Genomic DNA, 26,806 nt, shown 5'->3' with positions numbered 1-26,806 from the left:
CATTCTCCAAGTTTATATATATCTTCCTTCAGTTTACTCAAGCTTACTTAATTCCTTTTCCACAATGTTTAAACAATAACAACTCCAGCTTCCTCACTAGCCTTTCCTCTTATAGTAACTGTAACTACAGTAAACATTCTGGAATACTTCATTCCAAACTTTTTCCCCATGCAAATCTATATACATATATAAATATTTAAATTTATATAAAAACAGAATTACACTTCAGATGTTTTGTAATTTATGGATTTCTCATTTAATGGACTAGTGATTTCATCATATTCAATAATCATTTCTACATCATTTTTTTAAATGGCTGAAGAGCATTCCATTATGTGGGGACATGTTATAAGTCATGTAAGTCAGCTGCAATGTTAAATATTTGGGTTGCTTCTAATTTCCATTATTATAAACAACTCTGAGAGGAACATTCTTGCAACTCCAAACTCCAGAAAGGTTATCCAAATGTGCTTTCCTGGCACAACTTCCCTAACACTGCATATTCTTATCGGGACATCTTTCTTCAATTTGTAAGGGTTTTTCACATATTACAGATAATTATCCTATCACATATTTTATAAAAATCTTTCCCAAGTTGTGGTTTATCATTTAATTTTATTAATGGTCTCTGGATGAATATACTTTTTTGAAAAGTTAAATCTATCCTCCTTTTTTTCCTTTATGGTTTTGGACAAGGGTGTCATGGTATTAGTAAGAGCAGTTAATCAATGCATGTATTTATTATGATACTTAATATACTTGGTCCTATTTTTGTCCTCATACTTTTTTACACATTGTTGCTATTTCCATTTTTTCCCTATCATTTGTTTTATTGTTTAAGTTTCCTTTGCCTCACTTGAAATTAGAAATCTGAAAGTTACATGGCTTTTTTTCTTCTTATAATTAAAACAAATTCAATTTTATTAGAATTACCTATGGTCCACATTATTATAGTTTAAAAATTATATTTGATTTTTAAAGATTTATTCCTAAAATTTAATTTTAAAAAGATTAACAGGAAGTATTTGGCATGTACTCTATACTTTCCTGGTTTCACTGTTCACTGCTGCTTCTTTTATTCTGACTTTTCCCATAAATTCACAAATGAACAACAGCTTGGCTGTGGCACCTATTTTACTCAGAAGGCCCTAGCCTCTACAGATTTCTCTACTGCCTCTGGCCTTTAGTACTGCACAGGAGAAATCTGATGCAAACTCGATGTGTGTGTGTGTGCATGTGTATGCTGTGTGGATGTGTGGTTTATGTTTGACATTCAGAAATCTCCTCTCTGTCTAGATGCGGGTCTTTGTTCTCCCTCATAGTGAGTGTATGCTCTTTTGATCAGAATTTCTTTTGATCATTTTATTTTGGATTCCCTTCTACCTTCTCTACTCACACAGAGGAATGAATTAGAATTTTCTTGATTTTCTTCCTATTTCCTATTGTGGGTTTATTTCACTTGGAGTCATTTCTGATTCCTTTTTTTTAAACTACCAATTCTCCATGACTGTCTTCTCTTGCCTTGGAAATGATGCAGAGTGGACTTTAGTAGGCTTTGAGCCATCTTTGAACTGCAAAATTCTGGAATCTCAACCAAATACTTTTATATAGTAATTAACAAATGAGACATTTTTCAAGTAGAGTTCACAAAGAGAAAAAATTCATATTCTTCATTATGGCAAGAATATGAACATGACTGACTCATTAGTTTTCATTATAAATTCTCTTTGCACATGTAACTGGTACTCTGGCTTTATAGAAATCTGAAGTGTGACTACACTTCAGTGACTACAAGGATATATACAGTAAAAGTTGAGTTTCTCTATCTCTTTAATTTATAAGAGATTATAGCATCTATAGTTACTTAGGGCTTCAGAAGTCCTCTGTGAATGAACAGGAAGTCCAGTAGGTGGAAAGATGAAAATGACAAAAGGAAGACAGTATTGTCAGAGGGTATGAACCTTAAATAAGCCAAAGGTATCTACATAAAAGAGGGAGGAGAAATGACTAAGAAGCAGCCACAGCACGTAAGAAAGGGGGTGACAAGCATCTGAGAGGGGTGCAGGGGAAACCATGTTTTCTGTGGAGGGCCAGGCTTCAAGACAGATTTAAAGCATGCATGGGGCTGGTTGAATAGCTCCAGCAACCTGGGGCCAGAATGACTCTGCTTCCAAGCAAGTCCTGGTGAAGAGCTCCTGGGATGGTGGAAAGTCTCTAAGCTTCTTCAGGAGTCAGTGGAGCCCAGGTGAGAGTTGGCTCCAAGGGAATGTTATACCAATTGGGCAGACTGGGAAAAGATTAACAATTAGTGTCTAGAACCTTCAGCAAGTAATTATTTAAAAAATAAAATAAAATAAAATAAAATAAAATAAAATAAAATCCACAATCTTAGCAGATTTAGGGGGAAGAGTGCTGCTGTCTCTGCAGACGGTCACAGCCTAACCCTATCTTAAAAACTTGTATTTGCTGGGTTATTAATCCTCAAGGCCATTTTAGATAAAGAGTTTAACATACATTAGAGGCCAAAATTAAGATGTTAAGCTGAATGGCTACAGACTTAATTCACAGCTGATTATATAGCCTATTACAAATCATTCTTCACTGTTCTGTACTAAAACATTTATTTAAAAAAAAAACTGCTCATGATAATGTCTGAGCCCCTTCTGTTATCACAGGCAAATAAGACCATATTTTTAAGAGCGCTTTAAAAAAGGGAGTAAAAAAATGCTATTAAACATAACTGTCAAACTAGAAAATCTTACTAAGAAAGTTGTAATTGCCAACTGAATGCGCAGAACAACATTATAAAACTAAGACAACTTAAAATTTACTATTTTTAAGACTTAGCCAATATTGAAAAATAAGTTTAAACTACTTTGAAATGAAATGACAACTTCTATTTTTTTTTTAGATTTTATTTATTTATTTTTAGAGCTGGGGAAGGGAGGGAAAAAGGGAGGGAGAGAAACATCAGTGTGTGGTTGCCTCTCACACGCCCCCAAGTGGGGACCTGGCCTACAACCCAGGCATGTGCCCCAACTGGGAATTGAACTAGTGACCCTTTGGTTTGCAGGCCGGTGCTTAATCCATTGAGCCACACTGGCCAGGGCACAACTTCTATCTTTATGCTCTATATATTCTCTAGTCTTGAGAATCATACTCGATATCACTTATGGCCTACAAACACAAATTAAAACAATAAGATACTATTTTCTCCTTATCTGACTGGCGCAATTTTTAAATGTCGATTATAGTTAGTATTGAGAGCACTTTTAAACACCGCTGGCAAATGGATATATTGGTACAATCTTTTAAAAGAGCCATTTGACGGTGTTTATCCAGACTTAAATGTATATATCCTTTACTTACACAATTGTATTTGGAATTTGACTTACCAAATTACTCTTATATGTATGTATATATATAAAGATGTTTACTGGGGCACTATTTAGTAACAATATATAAAAATAACAATATAAATCTAAATGTATTGGTAGAGAAATGGCTGGGTCAGTCTAATGGTACACCTTTTTTTTATTTTAAAAAAGTGTATTTATTTAAAGTATTTTTTTATTGATTATGCTATTAATTATCCCGCTTTTCCCCTTTATCCCCCCTCTGCCCTGCCCCCACAACCCTCTAGCATTCCTCCTCCTTAGATCATGTCCATGGGTTGTACAGGTAAGGTTTTTGAGTCTTCTAATGGTGCATCTTTGTCTTAGAGACACATTCACAAATTTTCCAAAGTGGAAAAAAAATCAAGTACTATGTCAGTGTGTAGTACAGTAACCCTAATTTTATTTACATAAGAAATGCATATACCACCCATTCATATAATTTGTTTTAATGTGAAATTCATCGCAACAGAAAGCCATATCAATTTACTGAGCAATAGGCTACCAAGTACACTTCAATTATAAATAAAATAAGAAAAATGTTTGTGCTTTGTATCATGTCTTTGGGAAGTACAAATTAAAGAGAAAAGATTCTTACTTTTTCTATAGCCTTTCTGGTCTTTAAAATTGTTTAGATTAGAACCCCACAGACATTCCAAATATGATGTAAAATTATGTCCAAAATAATAATGTGCTAAAACTTAATGTGCTGCAAGTAACTGAAATGTCTTCTAATTTACCTTTAACAAGAAAATCCAAAGAAAGAACTGAAATGAGCAGAAAAGTACTGGCTGTTTGTCCTTCTTGCATTAAGACTATTCTACAAGCAAGAGCCATCAATAAGGAGCATCAGATCAGGTTTCATAGAGATCTTTGCACACAACTGGTATGCGTATATATTTCATCTAACTATGCGCAAATATGTACAAAAATTTGATGTTATTTATTACACATCTGTTTAATTTCAAGTTTTATTCAGCAAGCAGTTTAAGCGAAAGGATCTAGCAGGGTTCTACAATATTTGGTGATGCTGCCTTCTCACAGACCATTCTCCAGCAGCCCTATCCTGATATATTAGAACACTGTGTCACACGGTCAGCGGCCAAAGGGACATGACTACCACTACACACAGTACTGAGCAAACATTCTTTTAGGGAGGCTGACAATTACAAATTGGCACATTGCCCCCAAAGCCTGACAAAGTAGTTATACGCAGGATACTTACATCAGCATAGTGGCCTATCATATCACAGCGGTCACATCGTTTTCTCCAGGAAGATCTTTCAAGACATCTGTGAGTAGAAGACATAGGCAAAAAACAGTCTAAGCAAAAGCGGGCTGGACAGGCATACTGGAGGTGTCCTCTCTCGGAGCATAGGCAGCAGGCGCGGACTTTCTATGTGGCAGACAAACAGAAAACCTCTTTAGTAGATCATTTTTTCTTTTTCTGTATAATTCCATAAAAAGTTATTTCCAATTTGAGACCCCCAATGAAGACTGAATCTGGAGCCTAATAATAAAATCAAACAAAATGTCTGAATTCAGAGCTTTAACATAAGCTGTCTGTATCCTTTGGCTGCCAAAAAGGCTTTTTAGTCTGCATGTACTACCAGCTGGCTGGCATCTTTGTATTTCTTATGTCTTGTCTTACAGGAACACCAGCAAAGGGGAGTGTGTCTGAGAGGGAAAGTTTCAACAGGATGATGAGGATCTGGAACCTAAGTCATAAGAAGAAGAAAAAGACTGTTTTGCTTAGAAAAGCAAAGACAAAGAGGAAACAAACGAGAGCTATCTCAAAAATTTAAAAGAAAATCATTTGGAAGGGGGAGTAAGTAATAGAAATGTTTGTTAAGGGCTTAGTATGTGTCGGAAAACATCTAAATGCTGTAGTATTGTGTTGTTCCAAAGGCTGATGGATGTTTAACACAACTTACATCAGTAAACATTTATAAATGCCTAAAACTATAATTTTCTAACGATGAAAATTATCACATGATGAAATAAGCTGTCTGATGAAGACGGTTTAGAAGTGAAAGGGGTCTCAGAAATCATTTGATTCAATCTCTCATGCCATACACAAGAAAACAGAGGCACGAAGAATGAAATGATTTGCCTAAAGTTTTCCAACTACGGATGGGAAGCTGAAATGGATTCCAGGCTTTTTGACCCTAAATTTACTGATCTTTCTCTACTACTACTCTAGGGTATGACCTACATGAAAAACTAAGAAGAAATTTAACACATATTACATAAGATTTGAATTCTAAGGTTACAGGGTTTCAGTCCTCTAAGATTTTGATTTTAACAAGGTAGAAAGAAACATTACATATTTTACATACTTGTGGAAAGGGGCAGTTTTTTGACAAATGGCCACATTTGTCACAATTTCTACAGGTAACGTTTTTGTTTGCTGTGTAGTATCGGTGGGTCAATCTTCCAGAGGATCTATTATTACATATCTGAGCCTAAGGAAAAAAAATTAAGAATTAAAAAAAAACTATTTCACTGTGTTCAAGAAAATTAACAGTCATAGTTCAATTTAGAACCCAGCAACATGGAACTTTGTGTTCTTACAAGGAGTTAGAAAAACCTAAAAAGGGATGCTATAAAGACAACTCAACTTTTTGTCTGCCCCTCCCCCATCCTTTGACACTCTCCCTATGGTTCCGTTTCTTTTGACCCTTTCCTCACGGTTTGGGTCCTGCAAGGACTGATTTGCATCAGACACTGGTGGCATTCAGAGTCAAATACTGCTGACTTCCATGTCTGAATATATACCATATTTTTCTGAATGAGAAGCTTGCTTGAATTTTTGGTTAGGGAATGATGTTTTTAAAATGAATTTCTGTTTTATAGAAATGAATTTCTCTTTTATAAAATTATAAAACTACATAGCTACCGAACACATTGCTTCTACTGAATAGCCTAGGGTTACTGCCTATAATCTAAATTATGATTTCTAAGAGAATGAGAGTAATTTCCTTCCACCAGAATCCTTGCAAAAAACCCATTCTACTTACAATGACCCAATTCTGGTTGTCTCATATTCTAGCCAAAAGCTAGGATCTTGCAAAAAAAAAAAAAATATCAGCAAAGCATATCCTATGGGTATCTAGAGAGGAATATATAAATGCCAAATGTGCTTTTATCTTTTTGGTAGAATTTCATCTTTGAAAAAATTTTCATCTTTTACTTGCTATCTTGCCGAATTGGCCAAGTAGGCCCCAAGACGTCTTAAACTAATTATCCCTTAAAACTTCTCTTCTACCAACATGTAAAATTATTCTTTTTTTTCTAGCCATCTGCTACAATTAAGGCTAATAAACACCTGCCACATCCTAAATATAGCCTAACCATTTCCTTACCCTGAAGAAGCGGTTATTTCCGGCGTTGATCTTCAGTGGTACCAGGCAATTAGTTAAGACCCACCACCGCAGAAAAGACACAAACAAGAGGGAAAGGGGACTAACTCATTATGGCAATTAATTGACTAACAAAAATCAAGGCTGAACCACGCTTCTGAAAAATTCAATTACCCATATCCAGACATCAAACTTTTTCTTACAAGATACTCAGGCTGTCCCTATTTTAAAAAAGTTTATTATCATAATGAAGTGAAAGAAAACTTGGAATCAAAAAAAGTGTTAATCTATTGTTCATAACTTCAAAAACATTTTGATTTTACCTCAACGTCTTTGTCACTGATGAACCAGTTTACACCATCTTCTCCTGCAAAATAAACACAGTGTTACTCAATTTTGATGCCTTTAAAACACTTATGGGTTGACAATAAATTATTCAATTCCTTAGTCCTACAACTGGACCCCAAAGGTGTAATGAGACATGTGGGTGCCTTAAACCTCTTATTTTGGTTCCATTATTACTTGTGTGACTCTGAACAAAATTCTTAATTTAATCTCAGTTTCCTTCCATATAAAAAGGAAACATTTGCCTTGTCTACCTAAAAACAGAATCCTATGAGATATGTGAAAATATTTTGAGAACCATCAAATTAGAAATAAATGTAAGAAAATCAGTGAAGGGACCAAAAACCTAACAGCAGAGGCAGGAAGAACCTTCCACCTGACCTCCCCTTATCTGACTACCGCAGAGCTCTGAGAGCCAGTGACCACAGCCTCCTCTCCGTGCTCCAGAGGTTTGCAGTGTGGCAAGTCACTGACCTTGAGCACCAGGGCACTCCAAAAAAATTGTGTAAACAAGCATCCCCCAAACCTTCCATCTTCTGAAGGCCTAAATCCTCCCCTGTGTTAAGGTGGTGTATGAACCTTTACCTTTGGCTCTCCAGTGAGTTACTCACTACTGAGTGCTCCCACACTGTCTTTTCTCTCGTTAATCTCTTTACTGTCAGTTAACTTGCAGCACCCCCCACCGCCCCGCCCCCACAACCACCACCTCCCATTTGGGATACAAGTAGTTACAGGAAAGGTTTTTCATTCCATTATCAACATTAATGGTATCTACTAGCTTCCCTTTGTAGTTGACTTTCATTATAACACTTACAAAAAATTAGATTTTGAATACTCTCACAATTAGGGCTAGAAATTCAGTACTGTTTTTTAAAAAAACATTTTAGAGACAGAGAGAGGAAGGGGGAGGGGGGAGAGAGAGAAAAAGAAAGAGACAGAGACAGAGACATCACCCCATTATTGCTCCCATTTATGCATTCACTGGTCAGTTCCTATATGTGCCCTGACTGGAGATCAACTCTGCAACCTTGGTGTACTGGGAAGACGCTTTAACTAACTTAGCTACCTGGCCAGGCTTACAGTTGTATTTTTAGACCCATCAATGGCTGCATGATATTTGGCCTCCTTTTTTGCTTTTGTATTTTATTATTTTTGATGTTATTTAAAAAACAATACTGCCCTGGCCACTGGGTAGCTCAGCTGGTTGGGGCATCACCCTGATTGCTAAGGTTGCGGATTCTATCCCTGGTCAGGGCACAAACAAGAAGCAACCGATGAATGCACAAATAAGAATGACAACAAATTGATGATATTGTCTCTCTTCTCTCTCTAAAAATCAATCAATAAAAAAATTAAATTACAATGGTAAAAACCTAGGGGGATGGAGGGCACTGTATTTTTCTTTATCAGCTGTTTTCTTTTCTTTGCACTGTTCCTTTACAAAACAGCACATGGCTGCTATTGCTCCAGTCCACCCATAGCCCAGGAGGAAGGGACACAGGACTAATGCAGAAGCTAAGGTGTCAACAAAAGACTGAAAGATTTTTTTTTCTCCCCCCAAAGCAAAGTTAAGATTTTCTCCTTCCTTCTACCTACTCCTCTTCTCTATCTCAAAAACACAAATTGAGCTTGACTCTTTGAAAGGAATGTTGAAGAGACATGAAGTAATCTACATTCTCCCAGGCCTACCAGAAGTAAGTGTCTAGAGATACATTTTAAAATAAAATACTTTTACTGAGAAAACCAAGAGGCTGCTATACAAAAAGACCAATCCATAAGAGAGCAGAGATGCTGTGCTGATGATTATTTCCTTTGTAAAATTTGGAGGCTGCATCCATATACTGAGAGTGGAGAATACATTAACTAGCAGCAGCTCCTTATTCCTTCATCATCACCACCCGCGCTATTATTCTTTCATTCAAAGGACTCATCTAAGGAGCAAGCTTTCTGTAGCTTTCAAAACTGCCTTTGTATCTCAATGTCCTTCATCATTAAAATTCAAAATGACCGCTTTAACTCACTTTAATTATAAAACTGACTTCATATTGTCCTTAAAAAATGAAATTCAAAACCAGTGAAATGCAAAACAGCAACTGTTGCCACCCTGAGTGCCCAATAAATTCACACAAGACAGGAAACAGTGAAAAAAGGGAAGGGTTTGAGAGAGAGAGAGAGAGACAGAGAGACAGAGAGAGAGAGAGAGAGAGAGAGATCCACTCCACTTAGATTGTTTTAACATGACTGTGGAATTCACCAAGCTACAGTATATTCTTACTGTAGAAAATCTACTGACAAGCACATAAAATAGGCTTCAAATGCAGATGAAATCAGACTTCTTAGTGGAAAATGAACAAAGACACAATCAGGAACACATAAATCAACCCTTGGCCCTACCCAGGGTTCCAGTTTTGGTTCCATCTTGGAAATGACAGGTGACTCCTATCCTTGCCCTTTGATCTGTCCTGTTTGCTTAACTCCAAGTGCCAACCTAACGAGAGCTTTTGTCTAAGGGGCAACTCATTGGAACGTCCACAGACAGCCAGTTCTCTACTTTATCAAATACCTGGTATGAGACTCTGTAGAAACCTGGGTTTCAGTTTTAACCCTATCTCTTATTTGCTGTGTGGCTCTGGGCAGGTTATTTATCTATCCTCTCTGCATTTGTATAATTATGGATTGGACTACATGGTATCCATGATAACTTCTAGCAGAAAATGTATGTGATTCTATCCGATTTTCATTCATTACTGGAATCAAATATACCTACATAGTCCAGGCCTTTGCAACCAGCACAAGATGTCTTGCTTTATTTTAATGAACGAACGAATGAACGAACAGATGAATTCAGCTGTCTTGCTTTAAAGACAGCTTCTACAGGGCCCAGGAGTACTCATCTTCCATGTATTCACTACCTAGTGAGACTGAATATAAAATGGGATTGCCCTAAAGTGTAAGATTAGGGCTGCCCTAGAGATGCTTACTATCAATTCTTGGCTACTTTATAGACTTGTCTTGCTAATTTCCAGGACTGTGATTCTTTTTAGACTTCAGAATTGTAAACGAAGCAATAGCTGATAACTCTTTCTGCATGTATCGAAAGGTTACAATGAGCAAGATGCTATAGTGTAAACAAAGATGAGTAAGAGCTTATAACCTAGTAAAACACAAGGAGACCAAAAAAGGAGTAATAAAAGAAAAAAAATACTATGGTAAAATGAGAATGGAGATGTCTGAATTTAAGGGAGAAAGTGGAAAAAAGTCACAGAAGGCAGTGCCATAAAGGAAATGTTACTGGAGTGTAATTTATATATTATAAAGTATACCCATGTAAAAATAGAGTATGATGCATTCTGACAAATGTATATACCTTTGTATTCACCAATCAGAGGGAGCACATTCCCATCACCCAAGAATGTTACCTTGTGCCTATCTGCAGTCAATCCCCCACCTCAGGCAGCTACTGATTTGCTTTCTGTCCTGACAGGTTCATTTTGGCTGTTCCAGGACCACACAGAACTAGAATCATATATAATACACCATTTTTGCATCTGGTTTCTTTTACTTTGAAATATTTGTGAGGTTCAACCCATGTTGCTGGGTAGTAGTAGTAGTTTGCACCTTTCTTACTGCTGAGCAGGATTCTGTTCTCATTGGGTTGGGCCTTGGGAATTAAGCAAACAGGACAAATCAAAGGGCAAGGACAGGAGTCACCTGTCATTTCCAAGATGGAACCAAAACTGGAACCCTGGGTAGGGCCAAGGGTTGATTTATGTGTTCCTGATTGTGTCTTTGTTCATTTTCCACTAAGAAGTCTGATTTCATCTGCATTTGAAGCCTGTTTTATGTGCTTGTCAGTAGATTTTCTGTGGATGTAATAATAGTTTTGTTGTTCATCTCCTGATGAACATTTAGGTTGCTTCCAATTTTGGGCAGTTATAAATAAGGCAGCAATAAACATTCTAGCAAAAATCTTCCTTTTAATTGACACAGATTCTCATTTCTCTTCGGGAAATACACAGCAGCAGAATTACTAACCATGGTAAACCTACCTTTGCCTTTATATGAAACTGGCAACTTTCCCTCAGTGGTTGTGCCACACTGTACATTTTCACCAGCAACACAAGTGTTCTAGTAGCCCCATAATCTCATCAACACTTAGAATAGTCAGTCTTTTAAATTTTAGCTTTAAAATGGGTGTGAAGTAGTGTGGCATTAGGATTTTAATGGACATTACTCTGATGGCTAATGATGTTGAGCATCTTTTATGTATTTATTTGCCATTCATATATCTTTTTTCAAAAACTGTTCAAATTCTGGGCCTGATTTTAAATTGGGGTGTTTTTTTTTGAGGAGTAGTTGTCTTTCTTCTTTTTACTGAATCATAAGAGTTCCTTATATATTCTAGATACAAGTCTTTTATCAGACATGATCTGCAAATATTTTCTCCCTGTGTGGCTTGCTTTTTCATTTATTTTTTAAAGTGTTATTAGGAAAGCAAAACTTGTAATAAATTTGAAAACTTTCCCCTTGACAATTAATGTTTTCTGTGCCCAAAGAAATTTGCCTATGCAAGCTTATAAGCACTTTCGGTATTTTCTTTTAAATTTCTATAGTTTTAGCTTTTTGTTTAGTTACTGACTATTTTTGCCCCATATGAATATCCAGCTGTTCCCCTGGATATTGGAAAGATTATCCTTTCTGTATTGATTACCTTAGCAACTTTGTTAAAAGTCAACTGACTACATACATGTAGGTCAAATTCTGGAAGTTCTATTGCTACATGCCTATCATTCTGTACTACAGTCTTTATTACAAAAACTTTATTTAAAAATCTTGAAATCATGTTAAGTAAGCCTTTCTGCTTTCTTGTTTTCTTTCAAGAGTGCTTTAGCTATTCTAGACCCTTTTAATTTCTGTATGAATTTTAGAATAAATATCAATATCTATAAAAAAGCCTGCTGGGATTTTGATTGACACTGTGCTACATCTATAGCTCATCCTGGGAAGATATTTTAACAATATCAAGTCCTCCAAAACATTAGCAGTTTGTACCTCTTCATCTATTTTGGTCTCTTTAATTTTTCTAAACAATGTTTTATAGGTTTCATTAAACTAGTCTTGCATATATTTTATTAAATGTACCCCTGAGCATTTCACGTTTCCTTCCGTTATTGTAAACGGCTTATTTTTAAATTCCATTTTTCAATTTTTGGTTCAAGTTTATAGCAATACAATTGGGTTTTGTTTTCTTACCTTGCATCTTGTGAATTTCTTTTACTTTCTGCTAATATGGTGCAATACAGTGATTTTAAACCAACCTGTATTCTAAGATTAACATACTTGGGTAGATGTATTATTCTATATAATGTACTATAGAATTCAACTTGCTGGTATTTTATTAAGAATTTTTACATCTGTATTTATGACAGATATTAATTTATACTCTTCTTATAATGTCTTTGTCTGGTTTTGATATTGGGGTAAAACTGGCCTTGTTGGAAAGAATTTGTATAGGACTGGTTATTTCTTCCCTAAATATCTGATAGAATTCACCAGAAGTCATCTAGGTTGGAGTTTTTCTTGTTTGTGGGCCAGGAATTTTACTTGTAGAAGGATTTAAAATAGCAATTCTATTTCTTTAGTAATGGAGCTATTTACATTTTCTATTTCTTCTTAGGCCAGTTTTGGTAATTCGTGACTTTCAAATAATTTATCTATTACTTCTAAATTGTCGAAATTATCAGCATAAAGTTGTCCATAATAGACTCTTACATTTTTTCCCTCCTGTTCTTCTAATTTGTACTTAAGCCCACCCAGTAGTATATTTTTTTATCTTGAATATTACATATTTCAGTTCTAGAAGTTCCATTTGGCTCTTTTTATATCCATTTCTCTTCTTATTATATTTATCTTTTTCCATCAAACCTCTGTGTATATTTGTAACAGCTGTTTTAATTTTAAAGTCCTTATCTACGAATTTCATTATCTCTTATCAGGAGGGCAAGTGTGGAATAAGTTAACACAATACAGCTGGAAGCAGAAGTCCTGTACAGGATTTTAACAGGGAAGATGAAGGGGAATACTAGTAAAAAGGAAAGGCACAAGCAGCATAATGGATGAGGTAAAAGAATATGATAAACAGTACAGCTTGACTGGAAATAAGAGTACAGTGATTCCTTTACTAGGAATTTCCACAGACATTTTTATATATAAAGAATACTGAGAATTAAAATACTATTACTTATTAGAAGCTTTTCACCTGAAACACACATAAAAACTTCACACGTATTAACCCCATTCTTCTAAATATGAAGTTCTCCATGCCCCCTTTCAGGTTAACTTTAAAAGTCTTGACTTCCTACAGTGTGAGCTCACCAAGGAGCAGCACAGCAGGACTCTTTCTCCCACAGTAGTAACTTGAAGGCAGAGACACTAAAATAATAGTACGACAGGGTGCTCTGTTAACACCAAGCGACAACCAGAATATTTTCTCTCCTGAAATAACCTTCCAAACAAAAAAGTGAGCTCCCCAAAAAGTGAACCCATGCACTTGAACATCTTCCCCCTAACATTTTCTCCTACTTGTGGACCTATTCCATTTTTCTCTCTCTTTCCCTCTCTTACTGCATGGGAATAAAGATAAACGCCTTTCATATTTATCTGGTAACTCAGAATCTACAAATTGTTTTAAATTTACATTTTATCCTCAACAATCCTGTGCCTTATGGTTACACAAATGCTCACTTTTTTTATGTGTATACTATGAAAAATGGCAACTGGTGCTTTCTGTGACATGGAGTGCTAAGGTAGCTATTACCCATAAGACTGCATTCGGTTTTCAAAGGATCTAATGAAAATTTGGACTAGATTTCTTAGGACCAAAGCGAGTTCATACTCTGCTTCAGTTATTCTTAGCCTGTCTACATTCTGGTGCGTGGCAAGAGCTGAAGATCATTCCTTTGCTGAAAGAGCAGCCACAGACAATCAGAGTTCTCTACCTTTGTGATAATTGGTAAAATAGTAAAATGTTTTCCCAAAGATCACCAAAGATTACAGAAGGACTGAGTTTAGCACATCCAGCTGGTCAATTGCAGTACAGGTGCTAGGAACTAATCTTTTCCTGAGCCTAATATCCAATAGCTTCTCATAAGGAAGCCATAGATGCTGTGCATATCCTAGGTATTCTAATTTATAACATCTAAAATTGTAAATTTCAATAAATTTAGTGAGAAGGTATGTATTTATGACTTTATAGACTAGGATTTATGATTCTTCTGGACTTGAATTTAATATTCAACAAATCAGACATATACACAATTTAATATTCAACAAATCAGACATATACACTTATTTTGCCACTACTCATTATTTAAGAATGTAGCCCTGGCTGGTGTGGCTCCGTGGACTGAACACTGGCCTGTTAATCAAAAGGTTGCTGGTTCGATTCCCAGTCAGGGCACATGCCTGGGTTTCAGGCAAGGTCCCCAGCTGGGGGTATGCAAAAGGCAACTAATCAATGTTTCTCTCACACACCAGTGTTTCACCTCCCTCTTTTTCTCCCCTCCTTCCCTGCTCTCTAAACATAAATTGAAAAAAAAAAAAAAAAGAATGTAAATGTAACTTTTCTCAAATTGTAAAATGTTTTTATTTAATGTGGTGTCAAGTTAATCTTCAACAAACATTTACTGAATAGCTCCCATGTAAAAGACAGTGCAGGACACAGAAAGATGACTAGAATGTGGTGCCGCTGAGTAATCTGCCCTATCATCAGGTTAAAGAATCTAAAATGCATTACTGTGTTAACTAAATAATCTAGATAATTTTTTTAAATAGAAGGATAATTTAATTAATCAAGTTTTAAAAAAGACAAAATGTCCACTATTACTTGGAAAATGGGCTATTTAATAAGAAATACTGAATACAGTCTACCAATAAGCAATTAACTTATGATGATGACTACATTGCCTGAACAGCCTTTCTTACAATATGTAAGTCCTTTAGCAACTGTTTTCTCCCCAAATAATCCTCATCTATGTATAGGAGGCTCACAGTTGGAGAATGGGGGGAAAAGACATTGCCTGGTTTACACATGCAATCACTAAGGCACCTAGACTGTGGGCCTTCTCAATGTGTGGTCTCTCCCTTGCCCAAATTGACTCACGAGATGCCACTCTTCCATTCCTCTAAGACACTTGAGATGACCAAGAAAACATAAAGAACATAAAAGTAGAGATGTGAATAACCCTCCCACCACATAACTCAAGGTTAAATAATTGTGCAGTTATAGCATAAAAGACAAATGAACAATATTACATTCTTAAGTTTACTGCCCACACTCTTTTTATATACCTAATATTTTTAAAGCAAAAGGTCCTCCTGTTGGTAATATAGCAAGCCCAATACTTCCCCGTCTCTGTACTTCTCACTTTATGCCGTTATTCTCCAATATTGTCTCCCGCCTTGACCAATTTTCCACCTAACCCATCCAATTTCTGTGATTACAAATTCTGAATATCCATTAAGGCGCAGCTCCTCATAGTCAATATAAATGGATAACAGTCAGTACTTTTCTCATTTGACCCTGGTAAGCGTTTATAATTGTCCTGGCTGTTATAACAAAACACTCTCCTGGTTCTGGTCTCCCTTCATGGTTTCTTCATCTTCCGTTGTTTGTGCAAGCAACCAATGCACTCTTTGCCTTCCTTCCCCTCATTCTACATTCTTGGTCCCGGGTTACGTCACGCCTGCCCACAGAGGAAACCGAATCTCTAGGCCAAATCTTGTCTTGAGTTCCTGATATACGGGATATTTGGATTAGACATCTTACAGGTTCATTCAAACACATAATCACCAAAAATGAACTCTTCATTTTCTCCCCATTCCTTGTGTTTCTCTCTTAAAACAGCCCTACCTCTCCTCCTTGTATCTCAGTCTCTTTTCTAGATCAAAAACCTCAACTCTCCCTGCTTACTTTTCATATACTTACTCACCACACATCCTGAGAATTCTTTATCCATACAACCTCAATGCTATTTCATTGGCATTTAATTTCTCACCTAGATTTTTGGAGTAAATTCTCTCTCTAGTACCACAACCCCTTTTCTACACCAGTTACTAAAGTAATGTTTCTAAAATGGGAATATAAATATATTCTGCTCTGAATATATTTTTATTCCCATTTTAATGGCCCTCAATACCCACAGGATAAATGTGAAACTCCTCTGTGTGCCATATAATACCTTTCATGCTTTAGCCTTTATCTATTTCTCTAGCTTCATCTTTCTGGTCCCAGTACTCCAGGTATGCCCAATAAGTTCCCCGATGGGTACTGCTGTTCTCTGCAGCTCTGTCTACGTACGTATTGCCTGGAACACAAACCACCCCTAATTTCAACCACATGAAACTAAGATTTGGATCTTCAAGTACCTAATCATGTGTTACCTCCTCCACTGAAGTCTTCTCTGACAGCCCTTCAAAAGCAAGATGATCACTCTCAACTATATAACCTCTTGGACTTTAACCATGTCACCTCTATCTTTTTATCTTCCAAACACCAAAGAACAATTGCTTAGTTATCACAGGTACTCAAGTTTACTGAATGAGTTACTTAAATAACATTTCTTAGCCCTGGCTGGCATAGCTCAGTGGATTGAGCGCGGGCTGCAAACCAAAGTGTCACAGGTTCGATTCCCAGTCAGGGTACATGCCTGGGTTGCAGGTTGTGACCCCCCAGCAACTGCACATTGATGTTTCTCCCCCTCCCTCTCTCTCTCTCTCTCTCTCTAAAAATAAATAAATAACATTTCTTCTTTTGATTTCTCTATGGAAGAAATTTTCTACCTCATATTCTGAAAGCATGTTACCTGTATGTCTTAGGCTAGCAGTAAATTCAAAACCTTGTATTAAGAAATATATTAATAAATATTTTATCTCCCTCACTACATCCTAAGTTCTCTATGGACCATCTGTTTTGTACATCCATCTAGTTATCTGCACATCTCACATACTTCAAACTACACTAGAAAAAATTAAAAAGAATAAAAGGAAACATTTGTAAGCACACTGTATGGCTGTTCTAAACTGGAGTACAGAAGCCAATCAGACAATTTAAAAGTTCAATAAAATTTTGAAAACCTGAACTTTTAAAACTTCTAAAGATTCAAGACTTAAAACTTGGAATTTCTGTAGGAAGCAACCCTAGGAACTAAGAAAGAACTTAAAAAAATTACTGTTATTAAGTAACATCACCTGGCAGACACAGGGTGCACATGAGATACAAGATAAACTGGATATTTATAGATGATCGTGCCCGTACCCTGCCAGTGTTTATGGGTTAAAGATCAGCCAGATAAAGCTGTCATATTATTTGTGTCATATCCTTTCCTGAGCCTACTTCTACTCTACCAGATTCCCCCCTGGGATCTCCTCACTTCCAATAAGCAACCGAGCCAGCCACAAGTGAAGTTACTATTCCCAACTTCATCAGCAGCATCTGTTACTTCAACGGAAACTTTTGAAATACACACAATGCCACATGCAAATCCCCTGGGGGCCGAGCCACTTTATTCAACTTGCATCCCTCTCAAACTGCTCTTCTCGGTTTTCGTTTTCTTTATTTATACTTTTCCATTTAATACTGATGACACAACCATTTTAGTCATTAAATTTTGTACTGGCAATAATTTAAATAAAACAAATTTTACCAGAAGAATTTGCAAGTTAGGCATCAAATTGCTCATCTTATTTTAAATCACATTAAATTTACCAGAAACAATTCATATTTTTAAATGTATGTAAACGATAAATGGGGATTTAGCTTTTCTTTTTTTAGAGGTACAGGAGGAAGAAGAAAGAGGAAATAAACACAGGTGCTTAGCACAGGGTTACACAGATCTCTTGCGAAGTTATCGGTCACATAAAGGCGGCTGTGTGTCACCACAGGGACAGACAGGCACAGACACACACGCAGCTCTCTCTCAGCCTTTACTCCCGCCTCCTGAAGGATTTAGTCAGTAAACCACCTGACGACTCTTTATTTAGAAATAAAAGACTCTTCATAAGATACTACGTAACAAGAATAGAGAGGAAAAATTATTAATAGAAATAGTCAATACAGTGGGATTATGGGAGTTGTGTCTTCTCTTTCTTCTTCTTTTCTAAAGTCATAGTCTTTTAATAAAGAGATGTTATGAAACCTCTCCTATCCCATCTGGAAAAACAGGTCTTGCCAAATGTATACTATCAAAGGTGTTACTGTTAAAGTCAGTTATAAGGGAAAATAATTCACCCTTTTCACATGTACAATTCAATGTTTTCAGTATTTTCACAAGGCTGTAAAACCATCGCAACTATTTAATTCCAGGATATTTTTTATTACCCTCAAATAAGCCCCACACCAATTAGTAATTAGTCCCCATTCTCCTTCTCTCCAGCCCCATGGAAATTACTAATCTACTTTCTGTCTCTATGGATTTGCTTATTCTTGTATGAAAACAAACAACATGTAGCCCTCTGTGACTGGCTCTTTCACTCAGCATGGTGTTGTCCAGGTTCACCCATGTTGTAGCACGCACCAGTAGGTCATCCCTTTACATGGCCAAATAATATTCCATTGTGTGGATATACCACAATGAAATTTTATCTATCCCTCCATCATTTGATGAATATTTGGGGTGCTCCCACTTTTTGACCACGAGGAATAATGCTGCAATAAACATTTGTTTACAAATTTTTGCGTAGGCGTATAGTTTCACTTCTCGGGTGTCTATCTAGAAGTGGACTTGCTGGGTTATGTGGTAACGCTGTGCTTAACTTTTTGTGGAACTGCCGAACTGTTTTCCAAAGTGGCCGCACCATGACTTTTCTTCTTTTAAAGATATCCATTGGGTTGGCCAAAACATTTATTGGATATTTTGAGTCTATCGGCTATCTCCCGCGTGGCAGAACACTGACTGTTCTCAATTAATGCCTCCACTTGATCACTATCAACTTCAACTGGCCTACCTGACCGTGGAATGTCATCCAGTGAGAAATTTCCAGCATAAAACTTTGCAAAACACTTTAGAGACGTTCAATCAGTCACAGCACCTTCTCCATACACTGCACAAATCTTTTTTTGCTTTTAAGTTATGTTTTTACCTTTCTAGAAATAATAAAGCATAATATGCTAAACATGTTTTGCATTTTCTTCCATCTTCAATATTAAAATGACTACACAAAAATTCACCTTTTTTTTTAACACACACTGGTATGACAGTTGTCACAATACAATCTATCAAAATTGTTTCTAATGAAGTTAAACACAACTAAGCATTACTAGAGCCATCTTGTGGAAAAAACCGAATGAACTTTTTGGCCAACCCAATACTATGGTGCCTGGTCCCCACATCCACCCCCACCCCAAAAGACAAAAAGGGAAGTATACCATATGGACACTTTAAATGGTTTTAAAATAACAAGTACATATAAAACACATTCAAATTTAATCAAGAGGCCACTTTAAGAAATATACCGTAGGTTTCCAGAGACGATTTAAAGGTTGTATGAAACTTGGTTACCTACCTGCTGGTAAAAATACCAAACTAGAAACTATAATCTTTCAGTCACCCTTCTATTTAACATCTCCTTACCCCTTTCTGAGTCGTTTCTCTTTTTCTGTACTATCATTAATTTCGTGCTTGTGTACCCAGCATTAACATGTATTTTCTTTCATGTCTCATTCTCTGTCCACCTCTCTTAGGAAACAAGTCACTCCCAAATAGTTTGTTTTTAATATCATTTATTTTGGTAACATTTTCTACAAATAACTCTCCAGACCTTAAGACCAAATATGTCCAGGCTCACATTTATAATTGCTTATAGGATATACCACAGATGTCTTATTACAGCTACTGCAGACCTAACAGTCAAAGCAAAACTCATCTTTACTATCCCACTTGAAACTGGCTCAACCACTTTCGTCCCTGTTGTTAGTTATTAGTGGCTCAAAATGTATGTTTACTTTCGTCTTAACCAAATGCTTCACCCCCTCTATCCAGTCAGGCCAGGTCTTACAGTCCCCTTAGCATCCTCCTTTGAAACGTCTTTCCGAGCCAATACTTTGGTCTCCTTCCAGTCAGCACCACCTGATCGTCACTGCGGATCTAGGATTGTTGCAGTGTCCCTGTGCCTTCAACTTCATTTGATACATACAAGCTCGATTTTCTCTTTAAATTTGTAATTTCATACCATATTTTTTTATCAAAGTAACACATGCACATGGTTTTTAAAACTCTAATGATACTAAAAACATATGTAAGAAATAAGTAGCAGTTATTGCCTTCCTACTCCATCTCCCAGTCCCTAGAGGCAAACACTTTCAACACTTTAGCTATTTCTTTTGATATTTATCTTCATACTTCTAAATAATGTTCATTCTGATACCGTAACATTAATATCTAAATTCCTAAGAAAAGTAAAGAGGATTTAGTTTTCTGTAACATCCTATCTGAATTTCTTCTCCCTCCACTCCCCCCTTTTCAGGTTAATATTCAATTTATGACTATGCAGTAGTACATTATTTCCCTTCTTATACAACTGTGGTATTTTCCTGTACTTCATACCAGTCTACTTGTTTCATTTACTTGGACTGAAAGTCTGTGTATTACCATGCCTGGCACTAGCAACTCACCTCTTTAAAAGGCTAAGTTTCGGTCATCCTCACATCTCCAGTATTAGGGCAGTACCTGTTCATTTTACATGCACTATACTAGGAAAAAGTAGTTATCATCATTAATTATCTAGGTTCAGTGGATCCTTTTAATAATGTAAGTCATTTCACAAATAATTTTCAGAGAAATAAATAGATAATTTAAAACAGTTTCATTAGCAATCTTAAACATGGCAAACCCAAATTATTATTTCATATATTTCCTATTTTTGAAGCTATACCTGAAATGGCAAAATCTTGGAATGCAACTAACTGCTCAATTCTCATCCATAAACTTGGAACTTGAAGTGTGCAACATCCCAGAATACAACTAACCGCTCAATTCTCATGCATGAACTTGCATAAGTATTTTGTAAATACTTATCCCAGATTTCAAACACATTTTTCCTTTGCTCCATAGTTCCAAACATTGTCACTTTCAGATTTATAAACACCAATTAGAATAATCAATCCATTAAATTTTTTACTTCTATCTCATCTATTTCCTTCTAATCACCCCTGCATAAACATCTGCCTTCAGCATTTGTCCATCCAAAACAAACTGTATCAAGTAAATCTGGTATACAAATATTATAAAATGTGAAAGAACAGTCACTCTCCCTTGTGTCAAGCAGGATGGTCTGGATTACTGTTATAACACATTATGTGGTAAAAAACTCCCTGTTGAATGACTGGCCAGATGGGATAGCCTTTTTTTGTTTGTTTTTTGTACTTAGAAATATGTTGTTTACATTTACAATATCCTCTGAAAAATCAGTCTGAACCTTGCTTAAAAGATCAAGTTCATATCACTAAACTCTAGATACTGCTATTACATTTATGTTCTGATTAATCTAATGCTCATAAAATGTCTTCCTCTGCCAATTTTCTTCCATTTGCCACTTTGAGCAGAAAATGTAAAATTTCAGATTCTTAACTTTGTTCAATGAAAGCTAAAAATGATGGTGTCTCCAAACTTCTTTTGTATGTTCTAGAATGATAATGTAATATTTTGAGCAACAAAGTAAGAATACTAGCCTTGGCTGGGTGGCTTGGTTGGTTGGAGTGTTGTCTCCATCAACCTGCCTAACACTGTTTGCATGCCCTGGAAATCCTCAGAGACTCTGTCTCACCCAATTAAGAGGCCACCCAAGCTGCTTTTGGCCACCCAAGCAGCCTTAGAGGCTGGTCTAGGCTAATGCTTCACAACTTCCTCAATCCTTTCAAATAAGCAACAGCTGGCCTCAGTGAGCCCCCGGCTCTTGTACCTCTTGCTTAGCGGTCCCAGGCCCAGCACTAGAGGCAACCAGCCTAGATTCACAGCTTGGCTTCGACTGGGAATCTCCAAGCCCAGCACAAGTAGCAACCACCTCAGATTGCTTTAAGCTCAGGCAGGATGGCCCTGGGCAAAACACAGGGGTGGGGGGTGCTGACCTTGCCCTGCACCACCCTGGAAACCACATAGCCTGCGGAAGCAGTGGACAGCTACAGACCACATCAGAGCACCACCACCATGCCCCTGCACAGCTGATCCTCCACAGAGGGCAGAGGTTGGTGGTTAGTGGTCACAGCCAGTCCTTGCAGCTGACTGACCTGGGTAAATCCCTCCCATTGATCTGCCAACAGCAATCAAGGCTCAACTACAAGAGGAGGGTGTCAGCACACACAAAGGGTACAACTGGAGTACCTAGCTTGGGTGGTAGGGGAGACTGTGCCACTGGACCCTACAGGCACCTAGTACATCAGGCCATGCTACCAAGACAGGGAGTCAAAGCAGCTCTACCTAAAACATAAAAACAAGCACAGGTAGGCTGCCAAAATGAGGAGACAAAGAAGCATGGCCCAAATGAAAGAACAGATCAAAACTTCAGAAAAAGAACTACACAAAGTGGAAATAAGCAATCTATCAGATGCAGGGTTCAAAACACTGGTTATAAGGATGCACAAGAAACTTAGTGAGGACCTCAACAGCATAAAAAAGATCCAGTCAGAAATGAAGAATTCACTAATTGAAATAAAGAACAATTTACAGGGAAACAACAGTAGAGTAGATGAAGCCAAGAATCAAATCGATGATTTGGAACATAAGGAACCAAAAAACAACCAATCAGAACAAGAAGAAAAAAGAATAAAAAAAACCCAAGGATAGTCTAAGCAGCCTCTGGGAATCTTCAAGTATCCAACATTTGCATCAACAAGAAAAGAAAGCAAGAAATTGGAAATCTATTTTAAAAAATAATGAAAAAAAATCCCTAATTCAGAAGGAAATAAATATACAAGGCCAGGAAACACAGAGTCCCAAAAAAGATGGAGGCAAAGAAGTCCACTGCAAGATAAATCGTAATTAAAATGCCAAAGGTTAAAGATAAAGAGACAATATTAAAAGCAGCAAGAGAAAAAGCAGTTAGTTACCTAAAGAGGAATTCCCATAAGACTGTCAGCTGATTTCTCAAAAGAAACTTTGCAGCTTAGAAGGGATTGGGGAAGACATATTCAAAGTCGTGAAAAGCAGGAACCTACAGCCAAGATTGCTTGCTCTACCCAGCAAAGCTATCATTTAGAATCCAAGGGCAGATAAAGAGCTTCTCAGACAAAAAAAATTTTTTTCTTTTAGTTTTGATTTACTTATATGGAAACAACTTGGATTTCAAATTGCACTTTCCCACTTTTAATATAAGAGTATATTCTGATATGGGTGAATAATGGTATTATCTGAAGTGCAATGTTGGTCTTTGAGAATCCTGAATCTCAGTTTTATAAAAACAATGCCTCAACTTTTTAGTTGTGGTCAACTATAGTCTATAAAGGGGCAGGAACCATTTCCATGTTACTCTCCAACTTATGCCACCTTGTATGGTGTCTGGCACATAGTAGGTGCTCAATAAACATCACTTCACGAACGAATTTGGAAGAACCAAGTGATTTCCTAAAAGAGAAGTTAACTGTTTTTATTGATCTTTAAAATCAACTGCATCTATCCATGGCATTTGTTAGCTCTCCTATTTACCTAAGCAACAGCTAGAGTGTGTGATCCAGTCATAGCTTCCTCAACTAGCAGGGTAAGTAGAATTTTGGTTTTTAAAAAATAACATTCAAAAGAACAATGTAGCCTTATATAGGCCACGTGGAATATTTAGAGAGATCTACTCCCCCAAATCCTGCTCTTAATTTATAATGCTACAACCTGTTTGCAGTAGGACCAATATTGAAAAATAAGAAAGGAAGGAGAAAAAAAAAGGGACAGAAAAGAATGAGTGACAAGAAACAGTCAGGAAATAAAAGAAGAAAAGAGAGAAATTATTGTTTCAGCTTTACTGAGGTATAATTGACAAGAGAGAAATGATTTTTAAAATATCGTGGAAAAAAAGAGAGGCAGGCAGTTTATTGTGCAAGTGAACACCAGATAGGAATTGAGACCTAGGTTCTTCTAAAACACACTGACTAATTGTGTATGAACAATTTGATCTCTCTGGACTCAAGCTCTCATATGTGTGCATGAATCTAGCCCCTACATAATCTCCAAGATAAATTCCTATTTTTCCCCCTCAGGAACCAACTCAAATAGTACTTGCTTTTTTAAAATTCCCAGACAGAAACCAATCACACTGTATTATTTTCTTTATGAATGCTAATGTCTTACAAAATCTCTGTAAGTTCTTGGCCACACTAGAGAGAAGATAACTTCAGAAACTTTTGATAACAAAAGCTTCAAATAATGAAGGTTTTTTACAAAAATAAATCCTAAATTTGTTAACAGAAATATGAATTACCAATACATGTGAAATATTTGTTAGAAACACATACAATTCATGCCCCCTGGGAATACATACTAACCCCACCTCAGAAAAAGACTATTCATAATCCCTACGCAGTATGCACTATTGAGGCCTACTAGGCGGTGTTAAAGCTGGATTTTCAACAAGGCTCACAAGTCCTGAGGTTAAATACACATGAATTAAGGATGTTTAATCCAACTCAAGATACCATCTTTTCATATTTAAAGCAGCTTCCCTTAAACAGGAAAAATACAAAATACATGAGCTGCCCTGATAGTAAAGCTCCAGCAGAGGTAATGTAAAGGTCCGTCCTTTTAACCATTTAAACTCCTACTGTGTTTATTCTCATTTCCAACACATATAATATGTCCTGCATGGACCATATTTTATGGAGCACAAAAGGTATAAAAATGAAAAATTTAACAAATTAAAAAATTTAATAAACATATTGGCTAAATATAATTAGGACCAGCTACAAAAAATGAGAGAAAGATACAGGTTTCTTGGCTGTGTGTATAAACACACATAAATCTGTATATACACAGAGAAATAAAACAGTTAAACAGTTTCTACCTGTTTTTGTGTATTCCCTTTCAGATATTGTTCCCCTAGAGTCTTGGCCTCTGTTGCTGTCTAACTTGAATTCACAAAACTCAATGGCTCGTGGTTTTCAAAGCTTAGGGCTGTGATTGTAGAACAAAGTCGCTTTCTCTCTCTCTCTCTTTTTTGGTGGGTACAAGTATGGGGACCACAGGAACAGTTAAATTCATGGCATGGCTGGTCTACCACACAGTCGGGGGAATTCTTTAAATAGAGCCTGTCACTCTCTTGGCCCATCAATGGGATTTCCTTCTCAAACTGCTGATTCGTTCAGGTACACAACAGAGGAAATTTCAGTTAACCTTTGTTTCACCCCAGGGAAAAATCTGTCTGAAAGTATAAAATGAATAGATTAAAAAAAAAAACAAAAAAAACACCCCCCAGCTCAGCCACAGGGCCATTCTCCCAGTGTTCACTGCAGCTTAACTTAAATAGTAAAAAGGGACAGTGGAATGTTTCCCAATGGAAAATTCAAGCACAATATAGAACTTGGGAATCTAGTAGATCAGTTTATTTTACGAACTAAATCAAACCAGCTGTCCTTTCCGTTTAATGCTCTTTTAAAAAATTCCCCCTTTGATAATTTTGTTGCAGTAAGAATTGTTTTTCTCTAACATCATCATTACTATTATACTCTGATTAAGGTGTTTATAACAAAACTGTTCCTCAAATCCTGTTAAAAAATAATAAAGCAAAAATATTTTACAAAGAAAAGCAAAATATTAAAGTAGTAATGGAGAGAGGGGAAAAGAGGGATAGTCTAAATCAGAGCCCTGTTAATTTCTCCTGTTATTCACCTTAAAATAAAAATTCAAGTAGGAAAGGATAAAAGAAGGAGCCCACTTTTCCATTATAGTTCTCTGTTTTCAAGCAATGGGAGTGAGGCTATAGTTAGGTTTGGACCTTGGTATGAAGAGTAAAACCAAGAAAACCAATTTAAAATTGGTTTCCCCTGAATCTGAGGAAATTTAGATTATATACATTTTTTAAGGAATGATAATGGTAAATTCTATGATATTGTTTATACACTTTGGCTACCTAGTCTTTACTTCTCCCAAATGACTTCTGAACCATACGGAACAGAAAAAGCATTGCACTATCAACACTCTGTGCACATATTATCATGTTACAGTACCTACATACTGACCGTAAGCAGCTAGGACAGCTCTTAAATATCTGGGCCCAATGTCATGCTCATAAGAGAAAAAAATGATTTAAAGCCCTCTTAAATTTTCTTACCAACATTTTAAAAAATACTTTTTGTAGTAAAATACACATAATGTAATATTTACCACTGTAACCATATATTTTTTAAGATTTTATTTATTTATTTTTAGAGAGGGGAGGGAGGGAGAAAGAGAGAGAAATATCAATGTGTGGTTGCTGGGGGTCATGGCCTGCAACCCAGGAATTGTACCCTGACTGGGAATCGAACCTGCAACACTTTGGTTCGCAGCCCGTGCTCAATCTACTGAGCTACACCAGCCAGGGCTTACCACTGTAACCATATTTAACTGTACAGTTCAGAGGCATTCAGTACATTCATACTGTTGTGCTACCATCACCACCATCCATCTCCAAAAACTTTATCTTCCCAAACTGAAAATCTACACCTATTAAACAATATTTTACCAGCTTTTG

The 26,806-nt window shown here is 36.5% G+C and overlaps 1 protein-coding gene across 3 annotated transcripts in view; it reads right to left on the bottom strand.

Moving 5' to 3' along the window:
• ZCCHC7 (zinc finger CCHC-type containing 7) overlaps nt 1-26,806 on the bottom strand; it is a 211,826-nt gene that overhangs the window by 28,581 nt on the left and 156,439 nt on the right. For all 3 annotated transcript variants that reach the window (XM_028509059.2, XM_036021929.1, XM_036021930.1), the window contains exons 3-5: nt 7,081-7,124; nt 5,735-5,860; nt 4,621-4,791 (exon numbers count right to left, since the gene is read on the bottom strand). In XM_028509059.2, coding sequence (XP_028364860.1) covers nt 4,621-4,791; nt 5,735-5,860; nt 7,081-7,124 — 341 coding nt within the window. The remainder of the gene's footprint in view (nt 1-4,620; nt 4,792-5,734; nt 5,861-7,080; nt 7,125-26,806) is intronic.

This window comes from Phyllostomus discolor, chromosome 3, assembly GCF_004126475.2.
Source record: "Phyllostomus discolor isolate MPI-MPIP mPhyDis1 chromosome 3, mPhyDis1.pri.v3, whole genome shotgun sequence".
In the NCBI taxonomy this organism is placed as follows: Eukaryota; Metazoa; Chordata; class Mammalia; order Chiroptera; family Phyllostomidae; genus Phyllostomus; species Phyllostomus discolor.
Note: the sequence above shows the minus strand (reverse complement) of the source record. Positions and strands in the feature narration are given on the sequence as shown.